The sequence below is a fragment of the Ipomoea nil genome, unplaced genomic scaffold (assembly GCF_001879475.1).
Source record: "Ipomoea nil cultivar Tokyo-kokei standard unplaced genomic scaffold, Asagao_1.1 scaffold0202, whole genome shotgun sequence".
NCBI lineage: Eukaryota > Viridiplantae > Streptophyta > Magnoliopsida > Solanales > Convolvulaceae > Ipomoea > Ipomoea nil.
This window is the reverse complement of record NW_017616630.1, coordinates 1,238,933-1,263,487: the sequence shown is the minus strand read 5'-3', so window position 1 is coordinate 1,263,487 and position 24,555 is coordinate 1,238,933. Positions and strand designations below refer to the sequence as shown.

Sequence of the window (24,555 nt, the reverse complement as noted above, 5' to 3'; positions counted from 1 at the left end):
TTCCATTTGCTCCTTCAGATTTTGCACCTCTCGAGCCAGTTGAGCCACATCCTCGTCATTTTGCGTGTGGTTCCCGGTGGATTCCGTGCTTTCGTCGAGCATGTTGATCATTGTTACGTCTAGGTCGCTCGGACCGTCGCGCCGGAGTCCTAGTTCTTCTAGTACGAGCTTTCTCTCGGGCAGCCTCTCGATTTTGCGGTCCCTCCGGCACGCGACTAGACTCTCTCTCTCCCAATCGTTCTCTCGCGGATCGGCGTGCGGTGTCTGGACCGAGCCTGGAATGGACTGATCGTACCGGTACACTCTCTTCTCGCCGATCTCCTTGCCTGCCTTCCCTAGATCTTTGGGGCGGTTGTTGATTGCGGGGCGGCGATCGTGAAGCCGACTGCTCTCCCCTTCCCCGGTTTTCTGCAGCGATAGCCCGCCCGAGAGCTCGGATTTGCTCGGGAGTGAACGGTATCATGGATGGCGGCCAATTCAAGAGTGCCGACTCATTTTCTTGACTTTGGACGTTTCGTTGATTCAGCTGCTCTCTCAAGTCGACTTATGGAGCGTTATTGCGGTTATTCGCCTGGCTTCGTCCTTCCGACATGCTGCGAAGCTCTTATCTTTCTGTGATATCATCGTTTGTCTCGTGCACTCGCCTGCTCAGAAAAGCACGCGGCTCTTTGTTTCCATCCCCACAGACGGCGCCAGTGTTGGTTTTTGGGTTTTTGGGCCCAGGGAGGTCCAACACAACCTTGGTTGGTGGATACACCTTTCAATAAAGCTACTAAAAATGGAATGCAATAAGCAGTGGTAGTGAAAGTGTTCCTTTATTCTCTCGGCCTGGACCCGCCTGGTTTACAAGGGTGGAGGAGCCTTTATATAGTAGGCCCTCCTTCAGCCGAGTTAATGTACATTGAAGGCTGCTTTCAAGGCTAATTACACTTTAGGACCGTTGGGTGTCGTTACCGGGCCGGCCAATGGCTCCTTGGGCTTCCCTAACGGTTCGCTTGGTCGAGCCCCTTGAATGCTGCGATGAATGCTTCTCAACGGCTCTAAGCCAAGTCTTCTCTTCAACCTGGGGCTGGGCCGTCTCCTGGACTCGGCCCAGGCCTCTTCCGGGCCTTACTACTGACCCATATTCTCACTTTCTGGGCCGCTACCTACCCGTTCTGGACTCTTCTCCATTCTGGGCCTCTTCTCTTGGGCCCGCCTTCTTGGGCCGGGGTCCTCACCCCATCACCGATTTAAACAAACAAATTTAACATTTATTTACCTATGCATGAACATCTCCTATATAATATTACATTGATATACTTTGAAATACTTATTTAAAAATAATCAAGCGCAAAGCGCGTAAAAAAACTAGTATAATAATACAGTTGAACTTCTATATATTTGACCAAGTATTTATATACTTGTATTCAAGAAATATACATTATTTGAGTATTAAAAATATATTATTTTATATAATGTACATTCAATACTCAATTAATATATTTTTTTTGAAAGGAAATAATTTAATCAATTAATATAGTTTTAATATATTAAAAATATTTTTTTTTTTTTTTGTGATTCACAAAGCACTGTGGTCTACATAATAATTTGCCGGGAAAATTGTAAAAAATACCCCTCTATAATATGCTAATTATCAATGTCACCTCTGAATTATGAGTGGTGTAAATGTTGCCCCTCAATTATCAAAACAGTGCACATATAGCCCCTCCCGCAACGGACATATGGTTCCCCATTAGTGTACGACACCGTTAAGTCGGAGTAAATATGTAATTTAGTTGTTTTTTCCCTCTCTTGATTCGAAGTACCAGTGATGGGCAGTGGTGGGGAACCACAGGTCCGTTACGGGAGGAGCTATATGTGCACCATTTTTATAATTGAGGGGCAACATTTACATCACTCATAATTCAGAGATGACATTGATAATTGGCATATTATAGAGGGGCATTTTTTACAATTTTCCCTTATTTGCCTTAGGCTCAAATGGAAAGGAGAAGCCCAATTCAGTAAACCTCATCTTTATCTCTCCTCTCTTGTAAATGTGTGGTCTGTAACACTCCGTCAAAGCAAAGGTTCAAACGTAGCCAACCCGACCAAAAGTTAAAATATCTCGCACAGAATCTCCCACTTCGCGGTTCTGATTCAATACAAATCAACTGTCAGGGAGTGAGAGAGAGATAGATCGAGAGAGGAGGCATGGCTGCTTGTGTTGTATGGGGAACCACCTTCAAGATTGCCTCGCCGGCTACCGGCGCTGCCAGCGGCGGCGGGTTGTTGTTCTTGCGGAAGTGCCAGACGAAGAGGAATGGGTTCAGGTGTAGTGGTAGAATGAGAAGAGAGCTGATCGTCCGAGCAAATTCTTCAGATTCCGACTGCAATGCGGAGGAATGCGCACCGGAGAAGGAGGTGGGGCAGGTGAGCATGGAGTGGGTAGCCGAGGAAAAAACGAAGGTGGTCGGAACGTTCCCGCCGATGGCCCGGAAGAGCGGCTGGACTGGGTACGTTGAGAAGGACACCGCAGGGCAGACCAACATCTACTCCGTCGAACCCGCGGTGTACGTGGCCGAGACCGCTTTCAGCTCCGGAACCGCGGGTTCCTCTTCCGACGGATCCGACAACAACCTTGCCATCGCCGCCGGCATCGGTCTCATCTCGCTCGCCGCCGCGTCCTCCATTCTCCTCCAAGTCGGGAAGAACACCCCTCCGTCAATCCAGACGGCGACGGAATACTCCGGCCCCTCGCTCAGCTACTACGTCAACAAGTTCAAGGCCGACGAATTGGTCCAAGCTGCCTCCGTCCCAGCAGTGGAAAGCGCTGAAACGTCTCTACAAACGGAGGAAAGCCCCGTTCCGGCGCCAGAAGATTCTCCGGCGGAGGTTGCCGCGGTTCAGCAGCCGGAGAGTACACCGGCATCAAGTTAATTTTGACACTCGTAGTAGGGCAATATATTTAATTTCTCTATTAACGTGAGATTACTAGAAGTTTAATTTGTTTTTGTTGTTTGGAATACAAGTACACATTTAAATTTTGTTTTATTATTATTATGTAATTAATAGAATGAGAAGTGAATTATCCTTGCCGAAAGTTTGGCTACAAAAGGCAGAGATCTTGATTTTGTGTTTTTGTTCATCATCAATAATTAAACTATTTATATTATCCCATAACTGGTTTTGTTGATGCAACTATTGAGAACTGCGGGCCCAAGTTACTGTTGGAGGAGTATTATGGCGGCACATGCAATGGTAATCTCGGGGGTGCGTAGAAGAATTGAAAATGGACAGACAACTTTAATATGGGGACACCCGTGATTACTAGATAACCCTAGCCCCTTGGTTCAAAATGCCAAAAGAGTTAAGGGAAGCACGAGTGGCAGGTTTGATTGGTTTACATCAAATACATTTACAAACAAATACATGGGATCTACATATTTTATCTGACCTGTTTATTCCAGAGGATGTGAGCCTAATAAGTATGATTCCTATTAGCCCTGACTATGATGACTCATGGTACTGGATGGGTGACCCCAAAGGGACGTATACAGTGAAGAACGCTTATAGGCGAATTGTTGTGGAATATGAGAGTAGCCCAACTATGTTTGATAAATGGATCCAGATGTGGAAATTAAAAGTCTCACCCAAGTGGAAGACATTTTTGTGGAGAGCCATATGTGATATTTTACCCACTACCACTAATTTGATTATAAAGAGGATAGATGTGGACCCTATATGCCCAATGTGTGCTTTAGATCATGAAGATGTGTTACATGTTAGATAATAAATTGACTAACACAATCTAAAGTAACGAGTAACCTGACTCGTAGTAGTGGAAGCTTCAGGATCGCCCGAATATCCCCAGCCATAGTCGTTGGTATTGCTACAAGATGGTAAACCTGCAGAATAAAGGTTAGTGTTTTGTCTACCACTTCTCTCCCGAATACCTGATGGTGCGTGTATTCTGAACACGGGAGCTGTGGGAGGACTGTTTTGCTTAGAAGCCTACATGCCATCAACGTAGGCAGATATTCAGTTAAAGCTTAACTGAATATCCTGAGTTGCCTAACAGATTTAATCACTAACTGACTTAATCTTCTACTTGCACCACCACTTAATTAATACAATATATTATACTATATTATATTAGGGAAAACACTTACATTCTCCCACTTGGTGCAAGTACTTGCGCAACCTCCATTAAAGAACAAAACACATGAACCATAGTAATACGTCCTCTACTGATCAAGTGAGTAATATCTTCTATGATCACATGCATTTAAATTCCCTAACTTAGGTTCTTTATGAACAAACCCTACGTTTATTTTTAGTCCCTTAATGGATGTTTCTCAAAATATATTATGTGCACAACTGAATGAAGAAACCATCCATATTCACTGTATGATCTCTAAAATCTTAGAAGCATGCCTTAAGTAGAGATCTCTTAATGTTAGCATAATGCTAACTATATTCTATGACTTCTTTATAAGTTAACATAAACAGTACCTCTAACGGCTAAGAGCTTGGAGTTGACACGTCTGTCACTCCCACTCATTAAGATAGCCAAAAGATAGTCAAGTCATAGAAACATTCCAATAACTTAGACAACAAACCAAAAAAGTCTAAGTCCATAAATTTGGAATCTTAAACATACACCAACTTCCCAAATAATCTCAAGGTCCACCTCGAAATTAACTAATCATTACGAGTCTTTATATGTCTTGCAAAATTGTTTTGAGTCTTACAAACCAAAATGGCCCAGGATCAATTTTGAAGAAACTAAAGACTATATTGACTGCTAAAGAATTTATTAATTGGCAGTGCACCACAAGTTAAATGCTTTCGTTCTAATAAATCCCTTAATATTGTTACAACATTTTCATAAATATGTTGTACAACTAGACGTTCAGTGAAATGAACTTATGAATTATAAGAACAAAAAACTAAATTAATGCTTGTGGAAACTTTTGGACTTATTGCTAGATGCACAATCCAATTTGGAATGTATGAAAACAATTAAATCCATCAGCTTTAGTGGAGTATTTTAATGATCTTTTTCTAAATGATCACTCCCACTGATTAAGATATTCTTTAGCCAAATTAATGATATAACACTCATAATTGATTTGACCAACTAAATAATGAAGATATGATTCCCCACCATTAGTTGGGCATACTAAATAATCAATATTTGGTTCCAATTATAGTCCAACTAAATGAATAATTAATGAGGACATGATTCTCCACCATAATTGGACATACTAAACTAATAAAATACGCCTTCCAAAACCAAGTTGGAATCTGGCTCAAAAGGATACATTTTATTATTGGAATCCAAAAGAGGTATATCATACCACGCAACTTACTATAGTTAGTCCAAATAACCAAGTAAGCTTCGTGAAAAATAATTAATAAAAGGTGTATCTAAATTTTGGGAAGTGACTAAATACATGTTTTGCCAATGCAAACCATGAAACTTAGAATTATATTTGAACTAAATTTATAAATTCTAAGAAATTGAGATAAAGTTATTATCTAATGGGTTGATGAATTTATTGACATAAAACTTGCCAGTGGGCTAAAGTTTTAAATCTATTAAATTTAATTAAACACTTATGATAGTATTTTATCTCAATTACTAAATAGTCAGAAGAATCAAGTGACATAAAACTTGCCTGTGGACTAAAGTTCTACTCAATTTGATCCAACTGAAATTTTATGATGAAACAATTATCAAATGAGTTGAAGAATCTAGTGACATAAAACTTGCCTGTGGGCTAAAGTTTTAATTCAATTAGATAAATTACAACCATTATGACAAAACTTAAGAGACCATGTTCCTTTTCTTAATCCCTGTGGGCAAATTAAGAAATATGATCTAAAGTTTACATCATAACTTTATGATAGAGAAGGGAATTATTCATTAAGTAAATAAAATTCTTTATTCCTATCATTACTGATAAAACTACTAAACTATATTCCGATACATAATTGCCTGTGGGCTAAATTATGATCATAGTTCAATATTTCATCCTAATTAATCATACAAATATAACGAAATTGCATGTGGGCTAAATTCCATCATATTACATACAATTAATCACAATTGATATGTCTAAAACTTTATGTGACCCTAACAACTCAATATATAATTTTAACTGATTAAGGATGCTGTGGCTACTCCCCAACTAATTAAAATTATAAGATCACTAGACATTTATCATTGCCATCTTTATGTGATTTGGACTTTAGACAATTTTTAGTAAATCAAAGATGTTGTGGCTACTCTTTAATTAATCTAGAAATTGTAATCACTCGGCAAAAGGGGAATTTAAAGCCTAACAAACAAATTAAACCAACACATGATAAACAATTATTTAGGTATATTCTCAGGAAAGTTGGTCGAGACGAAGCTCGTTTAAATACCAACTCCTTAGACAGAGTACGTCGCAAGGGGACTAGTAACAACAAGGCTTTTAAGCCAGGGCTATAGAACTAGTATTCCTCCCCAAGAAACTTCCCTAAGTCATGCGTTCTCATGTTTGAAGTAAAACCGTTTGGGAGATCTATAAAATTGTAGATTCACCTATGGATAAGGCTTTAAATCAATGAACTAAATTAACGGACTAAACGTCCTTAAATTTAGGCACTACCGCAACTAAAGTTTATGCATAGGTCCAACTTAATAAGGAACTAATATAACTCCATCCTAAAGTATGCATTTCTAAAGGCATAATAAAATTGCATAATTTAAAAAAAAAAAAAAAAAAACAGAATATTATGCGGTGGACAAGTATGCATAAAATCAAATATTAAACTCATATATTCTAAATAAATTGCATAAACCAAAACAATTTTAAATATGAGCAATAACCTTAAAGTATACAATTAATATTCAAAACTAATATGATTTCTAACCAAAAGAAATCCAAAATTTGAATAATAATGCAATAGATATATACTTTGAAAGGTTAAAAACTATAAGCCCACGTGAAAAAGTTTTAATTGCATAAAATCAAATTTGTGAGGAACAGGCTGAAGTCACAAATATCAAGCCATAGTATATGTTTTATTCGTGAATAAAAAAATTCACGAATCCTAATTGCATAATAAACTTAATATTATACACTTAATGTGATTAAAAGCATAAAACAATCTAAAGAGTATGAAAAACACCAAATGTGTATTCAATTATTCATACTTAACTAAATGTGGGCAATAACATCTAAAATCATAATTCAAATACTAAATAAATTATGTGATAGATTGCCTAGAAAACATGTTTTTCCAAAATTTGAATTGATTTAAAAGCACTCTTCAAAACTCAATTAATAGTATTATTAATGGCAAAAATTGCAAATAAACCAAAAAAGCAATAAATAGTCATTAATAATATTATTATATTAATTTGGAGACTAAATATGAAAAAACAATAGCTAAAACCGTTAACCTTTAAGACATTTCCGGATATAGCTTTAAAATTTAATAAAACTTAAGTCCGAAAATAAATGCCACATAAATCACTTTGAAAATTCATGACATAATACCATAAAAATGATGTTATCATTAATTAAAATATTGATAGTAATAAGGAGTATTATAATCACCATTAACATTTAATAATGACAAACATAGTAATCTTAATGCCTCCATATTCTGAAGGAGTGACTATTTCAAAATGGTTAACAGTTATAACAGTAGTTACCAATAATAATAAACTGTAAACTGTAATTAATGATTTACGTACCGTAATGATTCAAACCGCATCTATCAATAGCACTAACCTCGATAGCGAAGAAAACCTCCAAAATCTCCCACCTTCGTGGAGAGTTTAGTTGACTCGTCGATGCTAGTAATATCAATGAATCGCCCAATGGTACGTAACAGTTCATTGGTAACACTTAATTACCATTATTAATAATAATGGAAAAATGAAGTGACATGGATAATCTTACCAATGTGCCAAATATAGTAAATTACCATGAATGAATAATTATTACGAAATGTAATAAATGAGATTAGCCTCTCAACTTAATAACAGTGATTAATAATGCAAATTAATTACAATAAATGCAAAACTGTAATTGAGGGATGCCAAATACTAATCTCAATTTACCACCTAATAATTAACCATGAGTAAGGAGACTAAAATTAAGGTATAACCAGATTACCAATGTAAAGGCAATCAACTTAATATTATTGTTAAGGCCCTGAAAATTATTAATAGATGAAAAAACACAATCAACTTAAATAATAGTTATAATTCTTAATGGCCAAAAACAATAATTATAATTCTTAATGGCTTCAAATGGTAATTGTAATCCTTAAACACTTAATGACTCAAAATCAAGCAAAGATAATAATTATAGCACCAAATTGCTTAAGTCAGGCCCATGAACCTTAATGCCCATGAACCTTAGTGCCTAAGTTAATTATAACATGAATAATAAATGGTCTAGTGTTGAAATAGATCCAAACTTTATATTATTACCAACGATAAATACCGTTAACAAAATACGGTAGTTAGTAATAATTAAAACTTAATAAACATGTTATAATCAAATTAAAAAAATGCTACAATTATTATTAACATATCAATCAAAGAGGTGGAATCCATATTTTAATGACCCAGATAGGTCCTAAATAGCTTGTTCAAAATAGGTTTTAAAGTCCCAAGTGACAAATAGGACTAAAATATGCTCAAAATTAAATGAGAAACCAAACAAGCCGTCTTAATAGGCTATAATGTCCAAAATTAGCCTAAGGATCCAAAATTGAAGGATATTTAATATATAGGCCATGAGTTAATAATATGCTATATCCAACCTTAATATATGATTTTCTAAATGTACAATTATAATAAAATAATTTATGAATATACAAAGCATGCTTTGGATTTTGTATATTAATATATTATTAACTCATAAATACTAAATAAATTGCAATAATTCAAGCAATTTAATATGCACATCAATATTAAATTAAAATTCAAGTAGCAAATTTAATACTTAATATTTGCTCAAAATTGAATAATAATTTAATTGTGAATATAATTCATAAATTGAGAGAAAACTAAAAGGCATTAATACAACTCTCAATATTAAATTAAAATTCAAATAGCAAATCAAAACTTACTATTTGCTCAAAAATGAATAATAATTTAATTGTGACATGAATGGCGGTAATTGAACTAATAACGACAACAATTCAATCACAAATAATGCCACAATTAATCTAAATTTGAAAATTTTAATGTCAAAATTTAAAGAATAACTAAAGGGCATTATTATTTCAAAATTAAACAATTACTAATATTTATCATTTGTCAAACCAATTTACGATATTAATTAAGATAATAATATTAATATGGTAATATTAAATCTTAATATAATTACCATTTATCAAAATTAATATGTAATTCTTAAATGAGACAAATATTAATATATGGTAAATAAAAGAAATCGCACTTTATAATAGAAGGCGTACCAGGAAGATCGCTACCAATAATCATCTTCTCTCTGTTCCGTCGATTTCCACGGAAGACACTGTTGATTTCTCCATCAATGCCATACGTAGCTTAGGCGAAGAAGTCGCCACCCCAAAAGCGTCCCACGACGCTGCTGCTACGCATTGGAAGTGGAAGAGATACCGGCGACCATCCTTTAATGCCGCCAACCATCTACCTCCAGGTAGCCGTCCGACGCTGCCTCGATGAAGATAGAGACCAGCAACGACGCCACTGAAGTAAGAGGTCTGATGCAGCGACGGCCGGAACCAGTGCTGCCTCTGCCGTATCTTCTTCAATTTGCGAAACGAGAGCAGGGCTGCCGCTCCTCGTCTCCCACCTGCGGCAAGGTCGACGGGGTGACTATGTGGATCCTCAACGGCGACACCACCATGTTCTTCGCGCGGCTGGAATGGTACTCCTGCATCCACATCGCCACTCACAAGGACGACGCCAATGACCAACGCCGGATGCAATCAAAACAGCAGTGTTTCCGGCTGGAACGGTTGACGCTGTACTTAGCTCCGCAGCCACCCCACGGTGCTGCTTAATCCCACGCAGAAGGCTTTGCCGAAAAAAAAAAATAAAAACCAAAAAAAAAATGAAAAACAGCCCAGCAGTACATATTTCCCAAAAAAAAAAAATAGAGTAAATACCCAAAATGGTCCCTCGAGTATAGCTAAATTCACAAATTGGTTCTTAACTTTTGATTTCGACCAATTAAGTCCTTAACTTTTCAATTTTAACACAATTTCGTCCTCCGTTAGTGTTAGCGTTTAATAGCCGTGAAATCCAAGGACAGAGGTGTAATTTTACATGGTTCTTGCATTCTCCCTTCACCTGTTTGCTAAGTAAATCCGGACTGCCCCCATTTCCCTAGATCAATGACCATCACTCCAGTGCTGAAGTAACACGGGGATTCCGTCCGCCGAACGTGCCGGAAAATATCTTCTTTGACCAGAAATTTAGAGGGTTTGGCTGGTTTTGGGAAGGCTTCGAGGTCGCTCGTCAATGATCGGAGGTCTTCTACGCAGTCTGAGAATCTGATCGCCCCATCGTCAATGGAGGCGTTGCCGCTGTCCCAGCCGATGCATGGAGGTTCTGAAGGTTTGTCTGGTGTTGGGGATGTGCAGAGACCACCCGTCGCTATTACGATTGTTGATCGGCGACATTCGGAATTTCCGGGAGTTAATGCCCAATCGGTCACCGCCTGGCGAGCAGATGAGGTGAGCAAAGGGGGGACTGGTGGCGGTGGTCTCGGAGTGGCTATAAAGGAGGTTGTGACTCTGCCAGGTAAGGAGTCCCATCCTAAACACCATTCTGCTGGTAATTTGGTTCATAGAAATGTGTTGCAAAATCCTCTAAGTGTTGGTGGAGGGACCGTGGTTCAAAATGGTCTTAGTGTTAATGGTAATGCTAGTTTGGTGCAAGCCCCCATTTCTGTGGCTTTTTCCAGTGTTAGTGTAGCTAATGCTAGTGTTAGGGCAAAAAATTAAATAATGCTCATACTGTTGGTGGTCTGCCTATTGGGGGTGGTATTTCTGCTACTGTTGGTGGTGCATTAAATGACCCTAATGGTAGCATTAGCCATGTTTCAAATAATGTCCAGAATGCTAACAATCAGAACTACACTTGCCAGCATTGCGAAATAGGGGAGCTTTGCGGAAGGAGAAGCGATTGAGGGAAGCGCTGGAAGCAAATGGAATGTAGGAATCGACGTTAGAGGATCTTATAGCTTCGGTGGGAGGGAATGATTGCAGCGATGGGGAGTGTAGCAAGTGAAGGGAGAATGCAAAAATTATGTGAAATTACAACTCTGTCCTTGAGTTTCACGGCAATTAAACGGTGACATTAACGGAGGACAAAATTGTGTTAAAATTAAAAAGTTAAGGACTTAATTAGTTGAAATCAAAAGTTGAGGACCAATTTGGGAATTTAGCTATACTCGAGGGACTATTTTGGGTATTTACTCAAAAAAATATACACTGTAATATGCTAGACAAACATGGAATTTCGTAAAGTTGTTTTTCCAGGAAACAAAAGAACAAATATATTTTTCAAAATATATATTTGGCACTAATTAATCAACCAGGCAGGAATTAACTTGGCTTTGATACCAAATGTTAGATAATAAATTGACTAACACAATCTAAAGTTGGTTTTGATACCAAATGTTAGATAATAAATTGACTAACACAATCTAAAGTAACGAGTAACCTAACTCGTAGTAGCGGAAGCTTCAGGATCGCCCGAATATCCCCAGCCATAGTCGTTGGTATTGCCACAAGATGGTAAACCTGCAGAATAAAGGTTAGTGTTTTGTCTACCACTTCTCTCCCGAATACCTGATGGTGCGTGTATTCTGAACACGGGAGCTGTGGGAGGACTGTTTTGCTTAGAAGCCTACCAACACGCTCAGATGTTATGTGGATGCGGGTTTTCGCCAGGACACTGGGGAGGCCAGTACGGTATTATACTGATCTCGCCAGAGGGTTCTTTCGTAGCGGCAAAAAATGACAAATTGCCCGTTTGTTTTTCACCGTTTATGGCAGAGGCACAGGCATATAAGGAGGCACTATCCTGGCTACTGGAAAGGAATAACAAATCAGGCAGTCTACTTACGGATTGCATGGTACTACGAACGACTATGCGGCAGCAGGACTCACCAATACATTCGTATGTTGGGGTCACAATAGATCAGTGTAAAACACTTATGTCTCTGTTTAGTTATATTTCGTTGGATTATGTCTCTAGACATGTTAATTTACATGCTCATACTTTAGCTTCCTTAGCTTTCATTCAGGATCATGCTATGTACTGGGATTCTATCCCCCTGACGCTATTATAGCTTTGATTCATTAATACAATCTGTGGATTGGTTTTCAAAAAAAAAAACTATTTATATGGACATTTATGCTAAGAGTTGATCAAGAATTGAACATAAATGAATTATTTTGGAAAACAAGAGCTTTTACTTAGCAATATGACATTAAATAAAGGGAAAATCGCACTTTTGGTCCCTCAATTGTTTCCTGATCTGCAATGTGGTCCCTCAATGTCAATTTTAGTCAATTGGGTCCTCCAGTTCTTTAAATCGTTGTCAATTTGCCCCTCCGGTCAAATTTCACATGGACCATGGTTAAAAGCGTGGATAGAATGGTAATTTCCAATACCCTTTAACCCCTTTCCTTATTTCCACCGAATTAACCCCAATTCACTTACCATTTCTGCCATAACCAATACCCGTTTCTTACTCCCATTCCGCGAATTATCCCTGATTCACGTACCAATTCTCCCAAAATCTATGAAGACGACGAAGTTCATATTGCACGGCCATGTCTTCAAACAGTTTGTGCGACTCAGTTGAATGGATTCCAGAAGTTCGTTGTTGGTGCGGCGAAATCGCTCCGGTAAGGATGTCCTGGAGTTATGCCAACCCTGGAAAGCGATTTAGATCATGCCCACGCTATGGAGTACGTGTAAGCATCATAAACGAATCTTGAGCTGTTCTTAGGTGTTAGAGTATTTAATTTGGCTTTGTTTATTGATTTTGATTGGCAGGGGAATGGGCACTGTAGCTATTTTCAATGGTTGGACTCCGATGTCGCTGACCATGTGTCTAAAGTGATTCGAGGTTTATTGAAGAGGTTAGATAAGCAAGAGAGTGAAATGCAAAGGCTTCAAGTAGTGATTGATGAGAAAACTGTCCAGCTTAAGAAGAAGACTCTGACTTCAAAATTTCAATTTTTGTATGGTTTTGGATTTGGAATTGTGGTTGGTTTTCTTTGTTTTAGGCTTTGGATGACAAGTGTTGATCCAAGTGAAAAGCTTCTACAATTGGCTTAGGAATTTTAATGCGTAATGTTTGTAAAAACTTGGGAATTTTAATGCTTATGAACTCTATTGTCAGTTTGGATTATTGAATTAATGCAAGTTATGTAATCTATTGTCTGTTTGGATTATTGAATTAATGCAAGTTATGTAATCTATTGTCTGTTTGGATTATTGAATTAATGCATGTTATGTACAGTGGCTGGAAGGTAAATGACCAAATGAGTACATAATAGGTGAGCATAGTGGCTGGAAGTTAGATGATAGATTCATTGCTAATACTGAAATGACCATTGGCTTGGAGTTAAATAACCAAATGTGCTGAGTAGTCTATTTCAAAGGGGCTCACTGTTAAACTGCTAGCATAATAGAGTCATAATAGATTCTTTTTGAGCTTTATGGCCATTCTTTTCTTTATTTTGAACCACATTACAAGCCTTTTATATCTAAAAATAATGCCTTCACCCAGCTGAATAACTAGTGGAGCAAATTTTGAATTATTCGTGTAATCTACGTGAGGTTGTGAGGAAGAAGTGTGGGGGAGGTCACTTTCTTGTGTTAATATGATGGAGAATGAGGTAGGTTGTATCTTCATTGCCGATTTGTCACTGGTCTTCTATGAAAAAGAAAATGAAGACAATTCATGATTCCAAAAAATATGGAAATTGAAAAATTGAAAAAATGAAAAAAATGGAGAATATATGTTTGAAAAAGAAAAATATTGCTGAAAATTTATGAGAAAATGAGAAAGAATCAGCAATTGATTTTGAGTTGAAGTTACTTCTAAATAAATGAAGAAAGGGGAAATTCTGGTAATACTGAGGAAGCATTCTATACTTGGTGTTGAGCAAGTATCTTGGATTATTTGTATTTATTTACTCCTCTAGTTTGAAAGCTTTTGTTTAAGCTACTTTCCTAAATATTCCCTACCTTAACCCTAGCCCCATTACAACCTGTGAAAAGTCCTTATGATTTGTGTCATGCATGACTCTTGTAGTGGTGATTGAAAAGATATGCAAGCCTATGGTAGAGCAATTTTATAGGAATGAACTTGAGCGAAATCTATACCGATCAAACACTTGAGTGATGAGTGATATTCCTGTGAGGGCTTACTTATTTAGTTTTCTTCATTTTCAACTAGGAATGCTAACTTATTAATTGCAGGGTGCTTCAGATTGTTGCTCATGAAGTGTTATGAATTTTTGGAATTTCATTTCAATTTACTTCGCAAACAATATGTTTGCTTGGGGACAAGCAAATGTTTTAGTGTGGGGGAATTTGATAGGCATATTTTACACTCATATTTTAGGTACATCTTTATAATAATTTTGCATTAGTTATTTATAAATATTTAATAATTATTTCTTTTTAGAGTTTAGTAAGAAAATTAGTTAAACAAGTATTATAATAATATTTAGTTAATAATTTAAGTTTTGAACCCAAATATTTTTAGCCCAATTCCTTTCTTTTATTTTAAGCTTAAAGTCCATTATATTATATGGTGGCCCAATTAAGTCTTAGAATGCAAAGTTGAAGACAAAATAAATAAAATAATTGTTTGTTTCTTATTTTCATTGTGCAGAACGGCGAAGAAGGAATTATTCAATTGCTACGTAAATTTCGACCTCAATTTGTGAGGCATTGTCGGAAGGCCTGATCGTGCGACACCAAAATAGGAAATTGGATGGTTAGAAAATGATTGGAGTTCATATTGGAAATAGTATAAATAGATGGTAGCAATAGCATTGTAAAACGTTCATTCTTCCCCTCTCGATTATTCTGTAAAGCTGTTATCAATGTCCATTCATTGCTAATTTCTTTAGCTTGGTTTAGTGAATTGAAGCTCCGGAATTGATTATGCTGTAAGATTATTTATTTATTTTTATTATATAATTTTTATGCATTTGGGTATTAAATATTCTTCTAAGTTATTTGAATAGTTGTATCATTTAATTGCTAGGGAGGCCTACTAGTTATTTACTTGATATAATTATTTGCTATATTAGATAATGTTGTGCTACAAATTATTCTAATATTCAGTAGCAACTGGGTTAATTATTGACGGCTTAGTGATAATTGGACTCGGGTAGAATATTTTCCTAAATTAAATGCAACCGCTTGTGCTTGTGTTATTTAGTTTGTCGGTTTTCCTAGTTCCTATTGCTGCTATTAAATTAAATCTATAGCGCTTGTCTTAGGTTATTTAATAGTTAGGGGTAATTAAACCGCGTGTGCTTTAGTTACCTACAACTAAGGGAAAACGGAAATGAAATAATTTCACGACAAATATTCAATTGCATATTAATTGCTTTATGAATCAATGATCAGTGTTATATTCCGGTGGTGGATCTTTACTAACCAAGGTTTTCTATTCTGAGTGTTTTCAATATATTGTTTTCATTGCTTTATTCGTTCAATTAAATTTCTTGTTTATTCAAATTCTCTTTTATTTTATCTTTATTCTCGATATATTCCAAACCCCCCTACCTTTAATTTGAGCACAAAAGTTAAACTAGTTACTCCTCGTGGGATCGATCCTTACTCCCGCTACTACGTTTGTAAGGTTTTAATTTGGGAGCCTACGACAGCTCGCCAAATTTTGGCGCCGTTGCCGGGGAGATTTTCTTGTTTATTTTGTGTTTATTTAATTATTTATTTGTTTATTTGTTTTTCTCGTTAATTTGTCCCATAAAAATTTTTTTTAAAAAAATCTTTTCTTTCGTTACTTTTACATAATTGCTGCAATATATTTTCTTTTTGTTTATGCCCATAACTCGATCTGCTAACAAAGAAGTCCTGCCATACAATCCAGAAATTGAATGAACTGTACGCAGGTGGAGGAAACAAGTTTTGAGGAAATTGGAGTTTAGTGATCTGGCTACCGATTCTACCAATTCTGATTTAGAAGAGGAACCCATGACTCAAAATCGGACTTTAAAAGAGCTTGGAGCTCCAAATTTAGATCAGCAACCTTTATGCATCACGTTTCCTGCTCTAGGTGCCAATGTACAATTTGAATTAAAATCTGGATTAATTCATCTTTTGCCTTCTTTTCATGGACTTGCAGGTGAAGATCCTCACAAACACTTAAAGGAATTCCATGTGGTGTGTTCAAGTATGAAACCCACAGGGGTTACTGAAGAACAAATCAAGTTGAGAGCCTTCCCATTTTCTTTGAAAGATTCAGCGAAGGATTGGCTATATTATTTACCCTCCGGAAGCGTCACCACATGGAATAACTTAAAGACACTATTCCTTGAAAAATATTTCCCAGCTTCAAGGGCGGCCAACATTAGAAAGGAAATCTGTGGTATAAGGCAAAACAATGGAGAGTCATTGTATGAATATTGGGAGCGTTTCAAAAAGTTATGTGCAAGCTGCCCACACCATCAAATCAGTGATCAATTACTCATTCAATACTTTTATGAAGGACTTTTTCCGACTGATAGGAACATGATTGATGCCGCGAGCGGTGGTGCTTTAGTTGACAAGACATCAGACGCTGCAAGAACTCTAATTGCGAACATGGCTGCAAATTCTCAACAGTTTGGCAATAGAATAGTCCAACCGTCTAAGCATGTGAATGAGGTAAATATTTCTGTTCTTGAACAACAAATTTCTGGTTTAACTACTCTTGTCCGTCAATTAGCAGTAGGCAATATGCAAACTGTAAAAGCATGTGGAATTTGCTCGGTAGTTGGGCACCAAACTGATACCTGCCCAACTCTTCAAGAAGAACATATTGAACAAGTCAACATGGCTGGAGGTTTTCCTGGACAACCTCAAGGTAAGTATGATCCGTTTTCCAATACATATAATCCTGGATGGAGGGATCACCCAAACCTTAGCTATGGGAACTCACAAGGGAACCAGTTTGTTCAGAATCGTTCCAATTTTCAGCAGTACAGACAACCATTTCCTTCAAGACAACAACCAACCCAAAACTTTAGCTCAGGTACGAATATAGAAGATATTGTTAAATCTCTTGCTACTAACACTTTGCAGTTTCAACAAGAAACACAACTATTCCAACAAGAGACAAGAGCTAGTATTCAAGAAACAAAGGCTAGTATTCAAAACTTGGAAAGACAAATGGGCCAACTTGCAACTACGGTTAGTCGGTTGGAAGCACAGAGTTCTGGCAAACTACCCTCTCAAACAGTTGTTAATCCTAAAGAGAATGTAAGTGCAATTAATGTTGAAAGTATGTCGCTGGAAAAGAATGTTGCTTCAAATAAGGAAATAAGTGCAGGAATCATTGCCAACAATAAAGAGAAGTCCCAAGGTAAGCTTTCTTCTTTTTCTGATTATGAACCAGTACCCCCATTTCCTCAAGCTCTTTTAGAACCAATAAGAGGAAACTCAAATAATGATCTGTATGAGACCTTTCGTGAATGTGATGCTAATAAACCACTTTTAGATTCTATAGAAAAAGTACCTCGCTATGCAAATTTTCTAAAAGAGGTACACACTATGAAAAAGAAACGAAATAATGAAAGAATTAAGAAAGTGAAAGTGCAAGAGAATGTCTCTATGGCTAGTCAAAGCGATCTTCCTGAAAAGTGCAAAGACCCAGGTATGTTTACTATTCCATGCATGATAAGTGGGGTGAAATTTGAAAATGCTATGTTAGATTTAGGAGCTTCTATTAATGTCATGCCATATTCTGTTTATGCTTCTTTGAATCTTGGACCCCTGAATAAATCTAGTATAATAATTCAATTGGCTGATGGATCTACTACATATCCTAGGGGTGTGATTGAGGATTTGATTGTTGAAGTTGATAACTTGGTTTTTCCTGCTGATTTTTATGTGCTTGATATGAAAAATAATAATCATATTTTGTTAGGAAGGCCATTCTTAAAAACTGCAAAAACAAATATTGATATTCATAGTGGTATGCTTACTATGGAGTCTAATGGTAAACTTGTGACTTTTAATATTTATGATACCATGAAATCTCCTAGTGATGATAATCTTGCAATTTTTGTTGATTCTGTGAACTTTGTTACATTTGATGAAATTGCTTCGAATGAAAAAGAAAGAAATAATAACATCTTTGAGTACTAATCTGCATGAAGGGGCTGTTTCTTTGAATATTCATAATCATCGAAGGTACTCAAAAAGACGATGGAAATTTAAAGAAATATCATAATTCGAGCCAACGACGATAAACAAAGGCGCTGTTTGGGAGGTAACCTAAGGTGTGTTCATTCCATTTTTTTTATTCCATATTCTCATTCAATAACCCTTTTTCTGTGCTTTTTTATTCAACATTGAGGACACTGTTGATAATAAGTGTGGGGGGAGAGAATTTAGTTTTATTATTTGTTTGCTTATGTCAAAATTTTCAAAAAACATTTCACAAATATTTTACTAGTATTTTATGCAAAATAAGTATTATTTTGAAAAAAAAATTATTACACTTTTTTTCCTTCTTGGAATTCATAACATGATTGAATAAATAGTTTGGCAAGTTGTGATTAGTTTGTTAGCATTTCCTGTTTGATATGTAGTGGCTATATTAAGTAAGCAATAAACATGTGAGTGTTTTGAGCCATTGACTGACACTTCGGTCTTATTTTGTTTCTATTGTGCGATTTCTTCCATAATTTTGTTTCTCTAGAACTTGCATTGATTCTCTTTTAAAGCTAATTAGACCATGCATGATTCAAGTGTGATTAAGGCCATTATTTGATCTTGAGCCTCACTAGCCAAATAACCGGTTTGTCCTATGATTTATTCCCCCTTGTTAACCATTTTGAGCTTTATGGCCATTCTTTTCTTTATTTTGAACCACATTACAAGCCTTTTATATCTAAAAATAATGCCTTCACCCAGCTGAATAACTAGTGGAGCAAATTTTGAATTATTCGTGTAATCTACGTGAGGTTGTGAGGAAGAAGTGTGGGGGAGGTCACTTTCTTGTGTTAATATGATGGAGAATGAGGTAGGTTGTATCTTCATTGCCGATTTGTCACTGGTCTTCTATGAAAAAGAAAATGAAGACAATTCATGATTCCAAAAAATATGGAAATTGAAAAATTGAAAAAATGAAAAAAATGGAGAATATATGTTTGAAAAAGAAAAATATTGCTGAAAATTTATGAGAAAATGAGAAAGAATCAGCAATTGATTTTGAGTTGAAGTTACTTCTAAATAAATGAAGAAAGGGGAAATTCTGGTAATACTGAGGAAGCATTCTATACTTGGTGTTGAGCAAGTATCTTGGATTATTTGTATTTATTTACTCCTCTAGTTTGAAAGCTTTTGTTTAAGCTACTTTCCTAAATATTCCCTACCTTAACCCTAGCCCCATTACAACCTGTGAAAAGTCCTTATGATTTGTGTCATGCATGACTCTTGTAGTGGTGATTGAAAAGATATGCAAGCCTATGGTAGAGCAATTTTATAGGAATGAACTTGAGCGAAATCTATACCGATCAAACACTTGAGTGATGAGTGATATTCCTGTGAGGGCTTACTTATTTAGTTTTCTTCATTTTCAACTAGGAATGCTAACTTATTAATTGCAGGGTGCTTCAGATTGTTGCTCATGAAGTGTTATGAATTTTTGGAATTTCATTTCAATTTACTTCACAAATAATATGTTTGCTTGGGGACAAGCAAATGTTTTAGTGTGGGGGAATTTGATAGGCATATTTTACACTCATATTTTAGGTACATCTTTATAATAATTTTGCATTAGTTATTTATAAATATTTAATAATTATTTCTTTTTAGAGTTTAGTAAGAAAATTAGTTAAACAAGTATTATAATAATATTTAGTTAATAATTTAAGTTTTGAACCCAAATATTTTTAGCCCAATTCCTTTCTTTTATTTTAAGCTTAAAGTCCATTATATTATATGGTGGCCCAATTAAGTCTTAGAATGCAAAGTTGAAGACAAAATAAATAAAATAATTGTTTGTTTCTTATTTTCATTGTGCAGAACGCCGAAGAAGGAATTATTCAATTGCTACGTAAATTTCGACCTCAATTTGTGAGGCATTGTCGGAAGGCCTGATCGTGCGACACCAAAATAGGAAATTGGATGGTTAGAAAATGATTGGAGTTCATATTGGAAATAGTATAAATAGATGGTAGCAATAGCATTGTAAAACGTTCATTCTTCCCCTCTCGATTATTCTGTAAAGCTGTTATCAATGTCCATTCATTGCTAATTTCTTTAGCTTGGTTTAGTGAATTGAAGCTCCGGAATTGATTATGCTGTAAGATTATTTATTTATTTTTATTATATAATTTTTATGCATTTGGGTATTAAATATTCTTCTAAGTTATTTGAATAGTTGTATCATTTAATTGCTAGGGAGGCCTACTAGTTATTTACTTGATATAATTATTTGCTATATTAGATAATGTTGTGCTACAAATTATTCTAATATTCAGTAGCAACTGGGTTAATTATTGACGGCTTAGTGATAATTGGACTCGGGTAGAATATTTTCCTAAATTAAATGCAACCGCTTGTGCTTGTGTTATTTAGTTTGTCGGTTTTCCTAGTTCCTATTGCTGCTATTAAATTAAATCTATAGCGCTTGTCTTAGGTTATTTAATAGTTAGGGGTAATTAAACCGCGTGTGCTTTAGTTACCTACAACTAAGGGAAAACGGAAATGAAATAATTTCACGACAAATATTCAATTGCATATTAATTGCTTTATGAATCAATGATCAGTGTTATATTCCGATGGTGGATCTTTACTAACCAAGGTTTTCTATTCTGAGTGTTTTCAATATATTGTTTTCATTGCTTTATTCGTTCAATTAAATTTCTTGTTTATTTAAATTCTCTTTTATTTTATCTTTATTCTCGATATATTCCAAACCCCCTACCTTTAATTTGAGCACAACAGTTAAACTAGTTACTCCTCGTGGGATCGATCCTTACTCCCGCTACTACGTTTGTAAGGTTTTAATTTGGGAGCCTACGACAGCTCGCCACTGCCCTTCAACATCACCTTGCTCTTCAAACTGCCCTTCAACATCAACATGCTGATCAATCTCTTCAACTCTTTCAGATGCCTATAAGATGATAATATTAGTTTCAACAGTCAATTAATAACACAGAAATTTAAACTCAAGTAATAACACAACCTGTGGAGTTTTAGCCTTGCAAGTAGTTTTATTATGCCCTGTCAGTCCACACACTCTGCATCTCTTCACCTCCCCTAGTTTCTTTGTTCTGACTTGACTATTCTGTTGCTTGCTCTCTTGAATTGAATCTATCTTTCTCTTTTTTTTAGGCCTACCAGGTTGTGCCTTATACTTTGGGGGAATTGGTGCTGGAAGATCTGATTTAACCCATAAATCTGAAGACTGAATGGGAAGTATTGCAGGTTCATAAGCTGTCAAATAAGTCTCAACTGTATAACATTGATGCACATAATCTTCAGGGCTTTCTCTTTGTTTCCTTATAGCTGCTACACCATGACTGCAAGGAATGCCAGTCAGATCCCATCCTCTACAGCTGCACTGTCTTTGGGATAAATCCACCTTGAAGGTCTTGAAATTCTGATCATCAACTTGGTATATATTATCATGTGACTTATAAGTACTATACCTAGCTGACATATCTTTTGCATCTTCTAGACACTTTCTGATTTTGGGACAGATTTTATGTTGATAAGTTTTCATTTTGTCTCTATTCTTTTGCATTCTAGTCATTAGATAAATCCTTATCTTATCAACCATGGTTAGGATAGGCTTGTCCCTCAAACTCAAAATAGTGCTATTCCAGGACTCACACAAATTATTCAAAAGCATATCACACTTTGGAAAAGTGCTAAAAAATGCCCTACAGTAATGCCTAGGATCTCTGGCAGCCAACCACTCAGCAGCTTTGTCATTTTCTTCCTTTAATTCCTCCATATACCTTTTAAAATCTGCCTCAGTTGTAGCTTTACACACAGCCCACAATTTTAACTTCAGAACATTTCCAGTAAAGCCATCCTTCAGAAAATTGGCATGCATATGCCTTACACAGAACCTTTGCTCCAATCCAGTAAACAATTCTTCAACAGCTGGTAACAGACCTTTTTGTTTATCTGATATTATAGTCCAGGCATGAGGATTACTTCCTATGTTCAAATCATTGTCCAGCAGTTTTAAAAACCATGTCCAACTTTCCTTTAATTCTCCCTCAACAACAGCAAAGGCTATAGGAAACATGCAATTATCTCCATCAAGACCAATAGCACTTAACAGTTGCCCTCTCTTCTGACTACCCTTCAAATGGCATCCATCCAACCCAAAAATAGGTCTACATCCTCTTAGAAATCCTTCTTTGCAAGCTGCAAAGCAAACATACAATCTAAGAAACCTAGGTTTGCCATTAACACTAAACTGACTATCAAGCTTCATCTTGACAGTACTCCCAGGATTACTTCTCTTTAATTCATCACAATAAAGCATGAATTTAAATTCAGTGTCAATTTTACAGTTTTGCAGTCAAAAATTGGATGAGCTATTCACAGTACAATAAAGACACAACCAGTGCACTACCTATGGTCCCCATGTGGCTACAACAAAGTAACCAACAACAACTGGTCCCCACTAAGCAATAACTCTGAAACCCAACCCAGTGCACATGTCAAAAATATACATACAACCCTACTTCAAGTTCCCCGTACATGCGATTTTCCCTTTATTTAAGTAGAACTGGTCCCCACTAATCCCAGAACCCAACACATTGCACATGTTAGACACACAAGACAAACTTTATCTTTTCAACTGCACAAGAATAAATAAAGCATAGGATAGCTCAGATACTTACACGTAGGAGTTGAATTGGACCCATTTATCCTCCGACTAGTCATGCTTGTGCTCGTCCTCGTCGTCCTCTTCGCAGCTGTAGTATTTGGGAGTTAAATGTCTAATTCGCAGATTGGGGGGAAGCTAGGGCTTAGCAGAAATGGTAAGTGAATTGGGGTTAATTCGATGGAAATAAGGAAAGGGGTTAAAGGGTATTGGAAATTACCATTCTATCCACGCTTTTAACCATGGTCCATGTGAAATTTGACCGGAGGGACAAATTGACAACGATTTAAAGAACTGGAGGACCCAATTGACTGAAATTGACATTGAGGGACCACATTACAGATCGGGAAACAATTGAGGGACCAAAAGTGCGATTTTCCCTTAAATAAATGGACTCTTTTTATCATACGGACTAATGCAATTTCACTTTAATTCAATCTCACAATTTTAATCATACTCAGTTAGGGTTAGGGTTACCCCATAGCACTCTTATTCTTATATTATGAATGCAGGTTGTTATATACTAGTATACCACCTAGATTGAATTAACATTTAAAAAAAAAAATTGATAAGAGCAAGTCCATTAGTGATTTTTGCAGGTTTTGAGATTGAGTTGGGAGAGAGAAATGAGAGGAGAGAGAAGGAAAATAAATTACTGCAAATTAAATTTTTTTAGAACAACTAATCAAAAAAGAATTAAAAAAATATTCATTGCAGGCAGGTATTGACGGATTTGGTGCACCTACCCCGTGCGCCCACTAGGCATATAAATCGCTTTAAATTTTTTTATAAAACTGCGACTTTTGGGATGCTATATAGTACTTAGATACATATCTAACCTAATATATGAAATGCTCTATGGTACTTAGATACAGGGGCGGATCTACAATGGGAGCAGTGGGGGCAGCTGCCCCCCTCCTCCCACCCCTATTACCCTATATATAGTACCTTGTGTATGTATATGTATGTATAGTACAGGATTAGATAAATATATTTCATATGTACACGTAATCAAAAGTTTAGTTAGTTGGGATGGAAAGTCACAAGTGAAATTTGGGAGAGTTTAAGGGATTGATTCTCAATGCAACCTTTGAATTTTACATTGTTTCGTCTTTTCAGAAATATTATATTTTTACATTGTTTTAGTCTTTTTTAGAAATATTATTCTTTAAAATATAATATGTGCAAGCATTCTTTTATATTAACAGTGAGATGTATAATTTATAATGTGTTTTCTATTTGAATCATTTTATTCTTTAAAATATAATGTGCAAGTATTCTTTTATATTAATAGTGAGATGTATAATTTATAATGTATTTTCTATTTGAATCATTTTATCAAACTAATTATACTTTTTTTTATAAATTTTTAGTGTGTTTTGATTTTTCGCCCATATCCAATAATATTTATGGTTAGTCTTTTAAGTATTTTTTTTTATCAAATGAT

The 24,555-nt window shown here is 35.9% G+C and overlaps 3 protein-coding genes across 3 annotated transcripts; 2 read left to right on the top strand and 1 right to left on the bottom strand.

Annotated features, from left to right (window-relative positions):
- Positions 1 to 1,992: 1,992 nt before the first annotated feature.
- LOC109189199 lies at positions 1,993 to 3,039 on the top strand. The gene has a single exon (XM_019339997.1). It carries the CDS (start codon positions 2,197 to 2,199, stop codon positions 2,920 to 2,922), a length of 726 nt encoding a protein of 241 aa, XP_019195542.1. The 5' UTR covers positions 1,993 to 2,196; the 3' UTR covers positions 2,923 to 3,039.
- Positions 3,040 to 10,198: 7,159 nt separating this feature from the next.
- Positions 10,199 to 11,348, top strand: LOC109190675. The gene is made up of 2 exons (XM_019341232.1): positions 10,199 to 10,789; positions 11,136 to 11,348. Exons 1-2 carry the CDS (start codon positions 10,558 to 10,560, stop codon positions 11,204 to 11,206), a joined length of 303 nt encoding a protein of 100 aa, XP_019196777.1. The 5' UTR covers positions 10,199 to 10,557; the 3' UTR covers positions 11,207 to 11,348.
- Positions 11,349 to 21,277: 9,929 nt separating this feature from the next.
- On the bottom strand, positions 21,278 to 22,712 carry LOC109190237. Its single transcript, XM_019340700.1, has 2 exons — positions 21,619 to 22,712; positions 21,278 to 21,374 (listed from the first exon to the last, which is right to left on the bottom strand). The coding sequence occupies exons 1-2, from the start codon at positions 22,710 to 22,712 to the stop codon at positions 21,278 to 21,280; spliced, it is 1,191 nt and encodes a 396-aa protein (XP_019196245.1).
- Positions 22,713 to 24,555: the final 1,843 nt, after the last annotated feature.